Here is a 14,662-nt window from a genome sequence, read left to right on the forward strand (position 1 = left end):
GGTACCATCCATTCATGAACAGATCCATGGACCTAGTGCAGTCTGCCTGGGACATATCAACTCAGCTATCATTATTTTGGAATTATATTTACTTAGCCCTAAAGAACTCCTTGGCCCAACCAGTCATTGGAAATCATTTATGGAAAGTGGTTATTTTAGGGTCCTACCAAGAGTGACAGTGACTGCCGTGACAGAGCACAGCTCATAGAATGTTAAAGTTCAGGAGCATGGTGGGATCATAGGAACAGAAAGAGAAAGACCATCCCTGAGACTGGATCCCTGAACTTGCTCAGGGTTGGGGGCTGATAGGCAGAACTGGATAAGAGGGTCATTGTGAGCACAGGCATCACCACATTGCCCTAGTCAGACCCCTGAGGATGGGCTCCCTCTGAGTACCCTGACTTGCCCTCTCAGTAGCATTTGAACACTCTGTGCCTGTACTAAAGCCACCACTTGGGAAGGGCCTGGTGTAGCCATTCACACCAAGGCTGATGTGAATGGTAAGGGCAAAGGTGGTTCCTGCCCCAGGGGAAGAGATTTGTTAGGAGGGGACCAAGCCTACATGCTACGGGGATGAAGCACTAATGGGGGTATTTAGAGGTAAAACAGTGCATAGAAAGGCTTTGTGGGGGTGGGGGGAGCAGTGCCTTTCCAGAACCTCCTGCAACAATGGCCTGGAGACATCCAAGTATGAAAGCAACGCTCAGGTTTGTGGGGTGGGTGTTTGGGGAGAGGTGGGGCTTGAGGACTCAGGGCTCTGTTCACAAATCCCTGGGCTCCCAGCCTCACAGCCCTCTGCCAGAACCACTAGATGCCACTGTTGATCCAGGCTCTGGCCAAAGAAAGACCTCCCTCCAGTCCATCCCTTCCTTTATAAAAATGGCCAGTGAAAAGAAAGAATATCTCATTTGGAAATTCACTTACCTTTTGTTCCTGGTTGACCGGGGGTACCAGGAAGTCCTGATGTGATTAGAACAAGTCAGTCAGGATGATGAAGGCCCAGCAATTCCAGACACCCTCGGGTAGTAACTAGTGCACTGTCACTCAGGACAGCCACACTGCTGATCGAAACCCTAAAACCCACCAGCTTTGCCGTCTGCTTTAGTCTAGACAGTCACCCCTGGGGAGCCTCTTGTTCTAAGCCCTTGTCCCTCTTTGGGAAATGGGGCAACAGCTTGGCTTGAAGTGGGCAGAGGCCCATGGGCTCAGCTTTGGGGGGTTCCATCCCTCAGGGTTATGAGCCACCTGGAGCCTGCAGAGCGGCCCCTGTCTCCCTTCTCCCCTGCAGGAGAGGTGCTGGGCTTCCTGTGTCCAATGCAGCCATACCCTCTTGCCTTCAGCCACTGAACTCCTCTGTGAGGGCATCAGAAGCATGTCCCTGTGCATTCAACCACTGGGGGGCCTGCTGCCTGATTTCATTTCCAATCTTTGCCTAATTTCTTTCAGGAAATTAGGGGATAGGTGTAGTGAGCTTGTCCATTATGGGGGCATAATGATCCAACTAGAGGACAGGCTTTAACACTGAGGCTGTTCCAGAGAAACTGGGCTTTCCTGAACAAGGCTGAGCACCCATGCCCTGCCAGGCCAGTGGGGTAACTTGGGCCTCTAGCGGGAGCTTTGCTATGGGCTTGGGGTTCCTCTCAGATTCCTATACCCGAGGGGAACAGGGCATAGGCAGACAAAATTGGCACACAATCTAATCTCATTTTTACTAGAATGGTGTTCTAGATTGTTCTGTGCCTATTTTTCCTTCCTAAGGTGCTTCTCAAGGCTCACAGTGAAGGGAGTGTATGCCAGGGAGTTGGCAGAGGAGAGAAAACTGGTGACTTCAGGAAAACCCTGGCCCAAGCAGCTACCCCAGGAGCAGGTGACAGGCAGCAGGTGGGAGTGATTCAGTGACTTACCCTGAGGTCCCTGGGGTCCTGTGAGACCTGCAGAAAATCAGACACAGGTGGGGAAAAGTTGAAGGGTTGAGGCCGGCCCTGGTAGCCACACCCATGCCGGCAGAAACCGGTGGACATTGCAGTGGAGGGGTCAGTGGGTACAGGAGGACATGCCTCATGCCGGGGCAGCCAGCCTCCATGGCCCTCTCAGCTCTGAATGGAGAGCAGTGGGCTTTTGGCTTTGCAGTGAAACGACCCACTGCTTTCTCAGGCAATGGTTCTGAGCCTTTTGGGTTCACAAACCTTTTCGGAATCTGAGGTTCACAAACCCATTCTGAGCCATGAGCCCAGAATGCTCAACACTCATGGACCCTAATGCTGCCCCAGGCTCCCTTTCTATGTCTCCTGTCTGGGCACCCACCAAAGGAGGCTGAGGGGGCCCCTACTCTCAGAAGCCCCGATGAATGCCCACCCACCTTGACCACACAGCTTTCTTAGCTGGTTTTCATTTGTTCTTCCTGCAGCCCTGAGAATTTGCTCTTTGCTCTAGGTGGAGACTCTAACAATGGCTTTCTCCTTAGCCTGGTGGGTGTTGGTGGGGGTCCAGGTACAGCCCCAGGAGAGAAGGACAACAGGGGAAGGGCTCAGAGGAGCAAGATAGTGAGGTGACCTTCAAGTCTGCAATTTTAAGAGTGTCCTTCCCCCTTGCTAGAACTCCTTGTATTCAGCTGTTAATCTCACTCTTCTGAATTGCCAGTCTTAGTTAACAGAGGTACCAGGGCCTATAGCCACTGCACACAAAACCACCTAACACTATGGCAGTTCCCTGCTGAGCTGCTGGAGGAAAATGGGATAAGGCACACACAGGTGCATTTGTGCAAACATGCATGCACACACACACCATGCACATATACCCTGTCCCCCACAACCCACACACCTGTGCATGCACACACAAACACACACACATGCCTACACCCACACACGCAAAGCACACACACATTAAGCAGGGCCATGGCCCCTCTTCCTGCTCTGTTACCTGGCTTTCCTGGGTCTCCAGAAGGTCCTGGTGGGCCACGGATTCCAGGCATCCCTGTAAGACCTTGTTCACCTAGAGAATGGCCAACGTGGAACGGTTTACTTTTAGGAAGACTAAACTGGTCATCACATCTGAGCTAATAGGGTTTTCCTAATTGACTTGCTGGCAGGTAGAAAGGAGAAGGGGAACAGAACTGCACACTGCACATTTGTACATGCCATGCCATACGCTCCTCTGGCACTATAGTTAAGGGGACTGGGAGCTGCATGCTGGGACATGGGCTGTGATGGGAGTGAGGCTGGAGGCAGCAGATCAGTGACCAACCTCTTGGGCCTTGGTGTCCATCTGGGCCAGCAGGACCTGGTAAAGTAGAAGCAAGGTCTGTCAGTTGCTCCTGGAGTGACTTCTGTGATTCCTCCCTCTCCTGCTCCAGTGGCCTTGAAGCCCATTGTCTCCCAGGAATCCACATAGCCATTAGTCATGGGACAGCCCTGTCTGTCACACTCTCTGGATACAGTACTCTCCCTGCCTCTTCTCCTAAACCAGCAATAGTCTCTTTTCCTGTTGAGAATTGTTCAGTGCCTCCCCATTGCACCTCAAAGTCATGGATGGATTAAAGTAGATTTTCATGACATTGAGCCTCTATGCTCACTGCTTGTTGCATTTACTTGAAGGCCTGGAAGTCAAGGTCCTCCATATCCTTGTCTCCTCTGCTCTAGGTGTTATTGTAACCTCTATCCGAAACAGTGGCCTTCTGGGACCATGTCTTGCTCTTTCCCATTTCTTTGTCTTTCCCTGCTTGTGCCATCATCCCTGCATGGAATTTTCCAAACTGGTCATGATTAACATCTTTCTAACTTGTTGGAACCACCTATAATGCCCCTTCCTCCATCATTCCTGTTGGAAGAAATTTCTCCTTTGACTGTATCCTCACAGTGCTCTGTACCTTGTATGACACTTGTCACCTCATGTAAGCCTTATCTCCCCTTGAGGCATGTAAAGCATCTTACTTGCCTAGCATGGTGTCAGCACTAACAGCTGGGTAAGTGAACGAGAGTGAAGATGCTACATCTCTACAGGTGGGGCTTAAACCCTTCTCGAGTTTGATACTCAACACTGGCTTTCCTTTTTTTTTTTTTTTTTTTGAGAAATGGATTCTTGTTCTGTCACACAGACTATAGTGCAGTGGTATAATCATAGCTCACTGCAGCCTCCAACTCCTGGGTTCAAGTGATCCTCCTGAGTCCCTGGGATTTCAGGTGTGAATCACTGCAACCAGCTACCTCTGAGATTCTTGGTCAGTTTCTGCAGCCAGGCTGACAGGCACCTCAGTAAAGGTCAGCAAAAGGGTTAAAGTCTGGATTTGGCCATGAGACTAGCCCTGGGATTCCTGGAACACTTGAAGTTCCTAAGGACTTCAACACTGTCTTCCCCAGGGAGTGGGGAGCTCACAGCCAGCTCTTAGGTGAATGGGTCATGCCCTCCAAGGCCTCTCCCAAAGAGGAAGGAAACCCACAGAGGTACCTGCAGCTCTCTGAGCACCAGAAAGGATGCCCAGACACAGAAAGGACTGGTCAAGGGAGACTCAACCAGGGGTGAGCAGATTAGAGAGCAGGAGAGGCAGCTCTAGAAGACGGATTTCATCAGGGTTGTAGTGACCCCTCAAATGGGGAACTCACTGCATCCATTCCTTTGGGACACTTACCCATTGCCCCTTTAGCTCCGGGCTCACCAACAGCACCAGGCAAACCTCTCATGCCAGGCTCGCCTGCAAAGGACAAAGAACTAGTTGGTTGGACACTTGCAAGCTGTGTATGTTTCTACAATGGTAGTCTGCTCCCTCCTTTACCTTCCCCCTATCCAAGCCCTGCCCCTCCTTAGCAAGAAGAGGTCAAGGAGGCAGCTTTTGCTTTGCTTCCAAGGTCAGGGCCGCTTGGCTCCCCTGGGCAGTGGCATGGGCTAACCCAGAAACCACACCTAATCAGAACCATGGGCATGCGCATGAGTATTTCCTTGAAAACTGAAAACCACGCTTTGAGTCACAGCCTTATTATTATCAATTTCCTTTTTAATCCTGCCAGTAGGCAGGAGGTCAGTGGTTGAGAGGATACTAGTGGTGCAAACTTCCTGCTGCTTTGGGAAGAGCTTAATTTCCTCAGCTGTGTTCCCCAAAAGAATCAGAGACAACTCTATATTTTCTTTTTTGGCTCCAAACATTTATTGTTTGGACTATACATTTGGATACCTCCTTGTCCTCCATTCCAGGCTTTATTTTCTCTTGTCTTGTGTTTTTTTTTTTTTTTTTTTTTTCTAGATTACAAGTTCCCTGAAGGGTTTTAAACAGATTTTGTCTCACACTTCTGGATTTTTTCCAACCTAGTGACTGATGGATTTGCAAAAGTCACGGACGGATTAAAGTAGATTTTCATGACAGACTGACCTGTGAGACCTCGAGGTCCTTTCTCACCCTGGTCACCTAAATAAACAAGGGGGAGGGGCAAAAACCACTGTTGTGAGCAAAGAAAACAATTTCACCCAATAACGGGGTCCCCAGCTGCAGGATAGTCCTCACTGTATCTGTGAACTCCTGCCAGCGGATGTTGGTGAGGACACAGCATTAATGCAGCCTTAAAGCAGCCGAAGGAGCACATCTGATCTTTGGCAGAGTCAGGACCCACCCACAAACTGAGCCCCCAGCCCCTGATATTGCAAATCGGTGCTATGGACACAAGAGGACAGATGCCTTGGAATGCTATATGCTTACCACCTTGAGAGTCACTCACCACCTCAGAACTTAATGTGATGTTAGTGCTTGGTTTCCCCTCTTTGTGCCTCAGTTTCCCTATCTGAGAGGTTGAATTAGAATGAGATATTGGATCCCTCTCATTCCAGGGTCTGAAGCCAAGGTCCTGTGCACCCTCTGACCCTGCAGTAAGGGTCCCATCTGAGCTTCTAGGAGTAAGGCAGGCCCTAGTAATGACCAAGCAGCAGTGAGTGACGTACCTTTAGGTCCTGGTGGTCCCATCGGTCCTTTGTCACCTAAAAGGAAATGGACACCTTGGCATAAAATGCCCTGCAGGGGACAACCAGGAAGAGGCAATATCTGTCTCTGAAGACGGGCTCCCCCAATCTTGACTTTGCCTTCCCCTCTGACACTTGTCGGCCTGCATAGGCTGTGGGCTGTGTCCATCAGATCCTCACTGTCCCTTCCAGATCTCCCTTCAGCTTACCTTTGATACCAGGAAGTCCCACTTCACCTTGGAGCCCTTGGAGACCTACAGGACCTGCCCGGCAGAAGAAACCATACACACAGATGAGTATCCCTAGCTTTGGAATGATTAGACATGTATACACACACATGCACATACAGGCACACACGTGCACACACCCTAAAGTGAAAGTCAAAGGATGCTTCCCATGGACTCCTTCCCAAGTCCTTGCTAAGTCATTTTGGCCCAGGTTCCTTGCCCCTGATGATGAACAGGCATTGGAACACACTGTAGAGCCTTGACAGAGGCACTGGCCATAGCTCAAGATTCTCAAGATAGCAGGACAAGCTCTGTGGCCCATAGGGGACGAGACCGAGGCAGGTGCTTGCTCAGATGAAGGCAGGATGGGGACTTCCACTGCTGAAGCTGCTGGAGGGTCTCAGGCCCAAAGCCAGGTCAGAAGGGATCTGGACAGGACCCATCAGGGAGCCCAACCTCTGCCGGAGGGGACACATATGCAGATTTGAATTCTGTATCTTTAAGAGGCTAGATTTATAACTGCTTCTTTTGCTTAATTAAAAATATTTGGTTTTCCTTTTAACATTGCCACCTTTGCTCCAGAAACAGAACCTATTTACAAGAAGCAGCACACTGACCTGGGGGTCCCTGTGGGCCAGGAGAGCCGCTGGAACCTGAGAAGGAGGACGAGACAGCGATCAGCAGAGGGGCAGGTACAGGCAGGGATATCTGGCCCCAGAGCAGGGCAGGTGGAGGTTGGGGACACTGTATTCCAGATGAGGGCTGTGTGAGTGTGCATTGCAGGCCAGGAGTGACCCCAGTGCATGTCCTCCTTAGGGAGGGGGCTGCAGCTGGGTGGGATCTAATGATCCTTGCTCTTTCCTGGTCAGAGTAGAACATTTGGGCTGAGGCCATAGAACATTTGGGCTTTGAGAAGGGGCCCATTCTCCCTGGGTTGTCCAGACATGTTACTTTTGATGTGTGCATCTAGGCCATAGTCAGTCAAGGAAATGGTCTAACTTCTGATTTCCTGAATGATCCATCTACCCGCTTAGGGATCACATAACAGGGCCATTGAAGACAGATGGAAACATAGCCCCAAGCCTGTTATGGGGCTAAACTTATAGCCCCGATCTTGACTCCCCAGGGACTGCTTTGTTGGGGGATGTTCTTTAGACCCACCTACCACTCCTGCACAGGCCTGGGGCAGGGGGATTAGGGCTGTCTGGGGTCCCAGGGCCTGCTTCTCTGTGATCCATCCAGAATGTGGCTTTCCCTCTGGCAAACTGATTCCTTCCTGCACACTGGACTTACCTTTGGGACCCACAGAACCTGGGACACCAGGTGGGCCGTGAGGACCTGGTTCACCAGCAGCCCCTGTGGAGAAATGGAGGGATGAGTACTTCGGGAAAGGCTCCAGTGTGACGGCCCCCCTATCCTGGCACTGTCATTTGGAGGGGATGCTTCTCACCCTGCTAGTGGTCTTGGATCCATTTGGTGCCCCAGTAAGGCCACTTAGCAGCAAAACTCCTTCAGTTTCTACCCCCAGAGACTTTATAGTCTATGAAGTCTGGCACCTAGTAGGCACTCAATACATTTTATTATCTGGTTAAGCAGTATTTTAAAGAGAAAGTAAAACTAAAAATAAAGCTTCCTGCTCACAGTCTGTTAGCATTAAGAGGGTTTCTAATATCTGCCTTGGTTTCCCCTAACGAAAGCAGTCTCATAGTTAAGGATGAAATTGCAACACCTTCCCCAGCCCCTCTAGCACTGGACCTATGTTTGGGGCCTTTCCCACCTCCCTCTTGGCCTCCTTCCAGCCAGGAGAGGCTCAAAGGCTGTGCCCCACTCTGTCTCACAGTGAACTCTGCTCAGTCCTGCCCCTGCCCCCTGAGCCCCACCTTGGCCTAACTCCTCACTCTCCTCACCACCCAACTCCAGGAAGGCCGCTGCTCCTGTGGCCACTTTCTCTGTGGATTCCAGGTGTGGCAGATGAGTCCTCAGCCCTAGGCCTGGCCCCACAACCCAGCCCAGGCCCAGCATTAGCCTGCTGTCTCAGCAGGGCCTAGCACAGACCCTGACTTAGGGTGGATGCTCAGCAAATGAAAGAAGGAGGGAGAGAGAGAGATGGAATGAAGGAGGGATGGGTGTTGACAGAAGGAAGCACAGGCGTAGCTGACTCTGCCGGTGAAGGAATTGCCTCTTACCTCTTTCCCCTTTCTCTCCAAACCCAGGAGGCCCTGGCTCACCACGAGGTCCCATGGGGCCTTCTCGCCCTCTCTGGCCCATGGGGCCTTCCATGCCGGGATCTCCTAAAAACAGGGATGGCCAGCCTCCGAGTTATGATCCTGTGTCTCAGCTAAGGGCTACGCAGGCAGCCTCCCATGGCAAACCTTGCCTGGAGCCCTTCCCTGGTCTCCTTATTTCTCCCAGAGTTAAAGCCAAAGTCCTTACACTGTCCTGTGAGGCCCCACACAGCCCGCCTCCTCTCCGCCCATCCCTTTAGACTTTCCAGCTCAGAGGTCTCCACCTTCCTGCTGCTCCTTAAAAATTGCCCTGGGGCCTTGGCCTTGGCTTCTCCCTCTACCTAGAATGTTTTCCCTAGATCTCTCCTGCCTGGCTCCTTCTTGCCCTTCAAATTTTTGCTCAAATAGCGACCTCTTGGGGAGGCCTTCCTTGGCTTCCCTGTGTAAAATTACGCTCCCCAGCTCTTACTCCCAAAGTCCCCCCAGGTTCTGTCTTTCCCATGTCATGCATCACCCCCTAACCTGCTATAGACTTCACTATTTATCACAGTTATTGTCTTTCTCCCCAGCCCAAATGTCAGATCCACAACAGCAGGTTTCTCTGTTTGCTTCACTGATGTCTCTCCAGAGCCTAAAGCAAGGCCTTGCATACAGCAGGCACTTAATGAATGTTTACTAAATGAATGAAAGAATGAGGAATAAATGAGTAAAGAAAACAGTGTTCTTACCCACGCTGCCTTTTTGACCCTTTGGACCTTCTGGACCTGGGTTGCCCAAGAGCCCAGGGCTACCTGTGGATACATAAGGGTATCTCAGTCCCTGTTTTCCTCCCAGAAGCCATTAGCTAGGACTGAGCAGCTGCAACACCAGCAGCCCTGGAGATCATCAGAGAGTACGTACCTGGAGGGCCAGGGAACCCTCTATCTCCTGCAGGAACAAAGGCAAAAGAGAGAGGTCAGCCAGAGGACTATTCCCAATTCCCCAAAGAAGTCACTAGTGGGATTCGGGTAGGGTTGCCAAACTTAGCAAAGAAAAATGCAAATGTCCAGTTACCAAACAACACATATTTTTAGTTGTAAGTGTGTCCCATGAAATATTTGGGACAAGTCATAGTGAAAAATTGTTTGTTGTTTATCTGCAAAGTTAACTGGGAGTCCTGTATTTTACCTGACAACTGCAGGTTCAGGCACTCTGGCAGCATCAGTCCCCATCCCCATCATGGTCAGGAGGGGTGTGCAGACTACAGCCTTGGGGAAGGAGGGCTGGGACAATGACCCAGGTATATGCAAGGGTGTGGGTGGCAAGGATCTGAATGGAAAGAAGAGACTCGGAGGGCCCCAAAGTGAAGGAGCTGACTTCCTGCCCAGGGTCACCTAGGAAGTGAGAGGGGGCTGCAGAAGTGGGGGAATTCTGTCATCTTGAATTTGGTACTTAGTATTCTTCTAGCTGCAGAATAACTGAGGATGACTAAGGTAAGAGACTCCGGCCCACATCCACACCTTCTGAGTCAGAGGCTCCGAGAATGGCGCCCAGACTCTTTTGGAGATTCCTGTGCACATGGAAGCTCGCCAACCCCAGTTCAGCTGGACCAAGGAGAGCTGCTCTGTGTTCAGCCAAAGGTCCCTTGGACTGGGACCTTCCCAGTCCTCCCCACAGGCCTGTCCCAACTGTTGTCAAATTACTTCTTGGAGTGCAAGGTGGGTTTTCTGAAACTTGCTGATTGTTTGAAGCAATTATGCTTGCTTATATTTAAGGTAAAAATGTCCATGTTATAATTACCTTTAGGGCCTTGGCTTCCCATGTCACCTGAAAACAGAAAGATATGAAAACTGTGAGATGGGGCAAGAACCCAAATGCCATATTCTGCCTTGTATTTTAAAACCATTTGACAAGACTTAAACTGTATTTCAAGGTGAGGCAATGTGCAGTGTGAGTCCCTCCCAGTCTGTCTATGTCACTTGGGCTCGTTGCTGGGCTTTTCTTAGATGCTGCCTTATCTAAGACCTGACTCTAAAACCAATTCTCAGTCCTCCCAACAGATACCATAAGATCATTCAGCTATTCATCTTCCATTTAGAAAAAAGAAAAAGGTTTTTAATCCACCCAGAAAACTCGCTTCCAACTGCAGAAAATGAAGGCAGGGACAAGGCTCAATCCACGGCAATACCTTTAGGGCCAGGGCTTCCTCGGAGATTTCCTGCAAGAGAAAGGAAATCCTGAGTCAGCTTCACATCTCATGTCCCTCACACACACACAATAAGGGGATCATGGTATGGGAGGAAGAAACTGAGGCGAAGACTAGAGATCAGAGTCTAAATTTTGCTAGTCCAGTGATCTTGGGCAATTCTTTTTTCCAGAACTGTTTTCCCGGGAGTAAAGTGGGACCACAGTCTTGGTCCCACCTACCTCTCAGGGCTATTGAGAGGATCACAGGAGGAGAGAGGCTGAGAGTGGGCTGGATGATGGTGCCCATAGCATATGCACACATGTCACACAGAGGCAAAAGAGAAAGGGACTCAGGGGAGCTGCTCTGTGTCTGGCGATGCTCTCACCATTTTCCTGTTCTGCCATCAGTTTTTTCCTCACGAACAACCAGAGCACCTCCTGGCTTTCGCTGTCCAGCCCAATTTTGTCCAGATCTGCTCCTACTGCAGGTGCTATGCCCTGGAGGCCGTCCTTGCTGTCTCTCACCAGCTTATCCACGTAGGACAGCTTGCTGCTCCTGATCCTCTCCAGATCGTCCACACGGGCTTTCAGCCTTCTCACCTCCTCCGCTGCAACAAATGGACACAGACTGAGTCACTGAGGGTCCCATCCTTCACCTTCTACATAACTTGCTCCTCGTAGGGAGCCTGACACAGGGCACAGAAGCCTGTGGTGGCTTCTTCACACGGGAATACTCATGCAGAGATGAACTGCCATGGCCACTAGCAGGATTAGCTGCTCACCATCACAGCAGAGCCTTAAAGAAACCTGGCCTGGGAATCAGTCTTCTCATCTAAGCTGTGTGACAAAGCTTGTCCTCACTCTCCCTGGAAGGTGGTGTGAGAGCTGATAGAACTAGATAGGGCTGCTTGGAAACAGCAAAAGGCAAAAAAGCTAAGAAAGTCCTGACATTGTTACTAAGGGCAGCCAGGTGCTTAGAGCGGGGCCTACAGGCACAGTGAGGGTGGGTCTGGGCATCAGGCGCTCCATCCAAGTGTGGAGAAGTGTGCCCTTGGCCAGGTACCTCCGGGGGCCTCAGTTTCCTCATCTGTGGTAACAAGGGTCTACACCAATGTGTTCAGGTCCCCTCACCCCCAACACCTGGGCCCACTCACAGATTCCTGCCCTTCTGACAGGCAGTGTGGCCAGCCTGCCTCTTACCACACAGGCTGTCCTGCTGCCTTCGCCACATACCCAGAGCAATGAGGCCGAAGAGCAGCCCCAGGAGCAGCAGCCAGGTGAGCAGCAGGCCCAGGAGCCACTTCCACCAGCTACAGCAGGAGCTGCAGGGGCACCAGGCTGGCGCCGCTCCCCACGGGCCGCCACCAGCGCCACCAACACCGCCACCTCCTCCGTGGCCACCACCACCACCGCTGCCATAGCTGTGGATATCTGTGGAAGGACAGGGAAAATGAAGCAAATGCAGGTAGCTCCTGCCTTTTCCATCCAGATTCTCTGACTTTTGGTGACTTTCTGGCCTGAGTGACTGTGCTGGGGGCTTTCAAGTTCCTGTGCTGTTCCACGCAGGACAGAGCTGGCTCCTGGACTGAGCACAGGGCCTGGCTGGTGCTGACCAGAAGTCTGGCAATCCTGGACTCCAGCTGTATGACCCTGAGAAGGTCACTTCACCTTTGTTTCCTTTTTTATAACATGGGGTTAAAAGACTGCCTACTTCCTGGAAGGTTGTTGAATGAAATGAGACATGGCATGTAAAATAGTTAGCAGAGGAGTCAGCAGCACAGCACTTGAGGCTTAAACATCTTAACATCTTTATTATGAATATGGCATTGATCTGCATCTGATTGGGCCCAAACCTAAAGCATTCCCATCTCCATGCCTCAGTTCACATAGTGCTTTCTTTGCAATGCTCACGGTACCTAGAATTACACTCAGCACTTCATGGATCCCCAATGAATTAAAACAATTTTTTATAATGAAAAGTGTTTTTAGTTCTCTAAAATGGGGTGGTAAGGACCTGCTTTTATCAACAAGGCAGTGGGAGGAAATGAGGAAAGCCTGAGGGGCTGGAGGCATGCAAGGCTTAGTCTCATCTTGAACTGCTGTGTAAAGACACAGTCAGTCGTCCTGTGTTGGGGGGACAAACTAATTAACTAATTAGCAAGTGTTAATTGGTGGGGGGGGCTTGTTAGCTCCATCCCCTGAGCTAAACTCCTTCTGCAGTCACCTCTGACCCACAGCCTGCCACTCCCCTGCCCCCCACCCTGCTCCCTTCTGAGCCATTAGGGAAACTCTTTAGAGTCTGGTGACTTCTGTGCACTGCTTCCAGGCAATGGACCATCATCTGGTGCATTAGCCATAAGCAGCCCCAACGGATCCTGTTACTGCATGGTTCGCTGTTCTCACCCACCTGCAGTGCTGGTCTTGCCCTTTGTGGACACAGTCTTCAGGTCTCCTGAAAGGACAGACACAGGTTTTGACTTGAGCTTTTAAACTGGAGGAGCTGGCTGCTCTGCCTATGGAGTAGCCATTTTTTTTATCCTTTACTTACTTTTTTTTTTTTTTGAGACAGAGTCTTGCTCTGTCGCCCAGGCTGGAGTGCAATGGTGCAATCTCGGCTCACTGCAACTGGGTTCAAGCGATTCTCCTGCCTCAGCCTCTCCAGTAGCTGAGACTACAGGTGCCCACCATCACACCCAGCTAATTTTTATATTTTTAGTAGAGATGGGGTTTCACCATGTTGACCAGGCTGGTCTCGATCTCCTAACCTCATGATCCACCCGCGTTGGCCTCCCAAAGTGCTGGGATTACAGGTGTGAGCCACTGAGCCTGGCTTACTTTCTTAGTAAACTTGCTTTCATGTTAAAAATAAACAGTAAACTGGAGGAGCCCACAAGAATGCCCCTCATGTTGATTCTGGGTAGGGATTTAAGTAAAGAAGACCCCAGACATTTTGCAGTACAATGACATGCAGTAACATCCAGCAGCTCAGTCCTCACTAATCTGATATTTGCAATAATTGCATCCATGAAGACATGGCTTGGCAAACAGTTAATGGTGGAAGAAAGCACCGTATTTTAATTCTCTTATGACCTTAAACCTTTACACCTCAAAACATTTTTGGAAGACCAGGTTACAGGTGCTATTTGGATTCAAACAATATGTGTGGTTGTGAGAAATGACTCTGATTTCTTGGTTAAGGGACTCTGAACACCAAGTTCCTGACCTGGGGTGGAAGGAATTGGGAATGAGAAGGCCAAGCTTGGAGGAGGATTGCTCTTGAGTCCGTGATACTATTTGAAAGTTGAGTGGTTAAGCCAGGCACGGTGGCTCACGCCTATAATCCCAGCACTTTGGGAGGCTGAGGCAGGTGGATCACGAGGTCAGGAGTTTGAGACCAGCCTGACCAACATAGTGAAACCCTGTCTCTACTAAAAATATGAAAAAATTAGCCAGATGTGGTGGTATGCACCTGTAGTCCCAGCTACTTGGGAGACTGAAGCAGGAGAACCATTTGAACCCGGGAGGCAGAGGTTGCAGTGAGCTGAGACTGTGCCACTGCATTCCAGCCTGGGCAACAGAACAAGACTCTGTCTCAAAAAATAATAATAAAAAAGGAAGAAAATGGAAGAAAGTTAAATGTTTGTAGGCATATGTGGAATTTACAGGCCAATTTGTTCTTACCTTTCATCAGATTCTGAAAAGGATCTTTTAATTCCACAGCCCTAGACCTACCCCTAAAATGTCAGGAACTGCTAACTTTAAAGACTTAGAGTCAGGTTCCAATCTCTCACCTTGTTAAAATGATAACTTATTTAATTTGCATTTATTTAAAAATGTTCTATGACAACATTTTCCTTCCTTTACTGACCTCCCTGAAATCAGGGATTTGGAAAGAGTCCTACAGGGCGTTGTGAAGAAACGTGGTTATCGGACAAAGAATGCAGATATTTGGGAAGAAAAAAAAGTAAAGCTAATAAATGCTTTGAAAAGCATTTTTCTATTAGTTCTGAAGATGACAGAGATAAAGAAAATGAGTAAACACCATTGTAGACATAGCAGTGGCAGGCTTTTGCTTCAATAGTGTGCACATGTGAATCATCTAGG

The 14,662-nt window shown here is 49.9% G+C and overlaps 1 protein-coding gene across 2 annotated transcripts in view; it reads right to left on the minus strand.

Moving 5' to 3' along the window:
• Positions 1-14,662, minus strand: part of COL17A1 (collagen type XVII alpha 1 chain) — a 57,556-nt gene that overhangs the window by 13,094 nt on the left and 29,800 nt on the right. For both annotated transcript variants that reach the window (XM_009010232.5, XM_035268993.3), the window contains 18 exons: positions 12,966-13,010; positions 11,792-11,989; positions 10,945-11,166; positions 10,560-10,589; positions 10,172-10,198; positions 9,293-9,319; positions 9,121-9,183; positions 8,354-8,458; positions 7,461-7,523; positions 6,785-6,820; positions 6,150-6,203; positions 5,923-5,958; positions 5,360-5,395; positions 4,625-4,687; positions 3,244-3,279; positions 2,920-2,991; positions 1,905-1,931; positions 925-960 (listed from right to left, as the gene is read on the minus strand). In XM_009010232.5, coding sequence (XP_009008480.1) covers positions 925-960; positions 1,905-1,931; positions 2,920-2,991; positions 3,244-3,279; positions 4,625-4,687; positions 5,360-5,395; positions 5,923-5,958; positions 6,150-6,203; positions 6,785-6,820; positions 7,461-7,523; positions 8,354-8,458; positions 9,121-9,183; positions 9,293-9,319; positions 10,172-10,198; positions 10,560-10,589; positions 10,945-11,166; positions 11,792-11,989; positions 12,966-13,010 — 1,176 coding nt within the window. The remainder of the gene's footprint in view (positions 1-924; positions 961-1,904; positions 1,932-2,919; positions 2,992-3,243; positions 3,280-4,624; positions 4,688-5,359; positions 5,396-5,922; positions 5,959-6,149; positions 6,204-6,784; positions 6,821-7,460; positions 7,524-8,353; positions 8,459-9,120; positions 9,184-9,292; positions 9,320-10,171; positions 10,199-10,559; positions 10,590-10,944; positions 11,167-11,791; positions 11,990-12,965; positions 13,011-14,662) is intronic.

This window comes from Callithrix jacchus, chromosome 12 (assembly GCF_049354715.1).
Source record: "Callithrix jacchus isolate 240 chromosome 12, calJac240_pri, whole genome shotgun sequence".
NCBI lineage: Eukaryota > Metazoa > Chordata > Mammalia > Primates > Cebidae > Callithrix > Callithrix jacchus.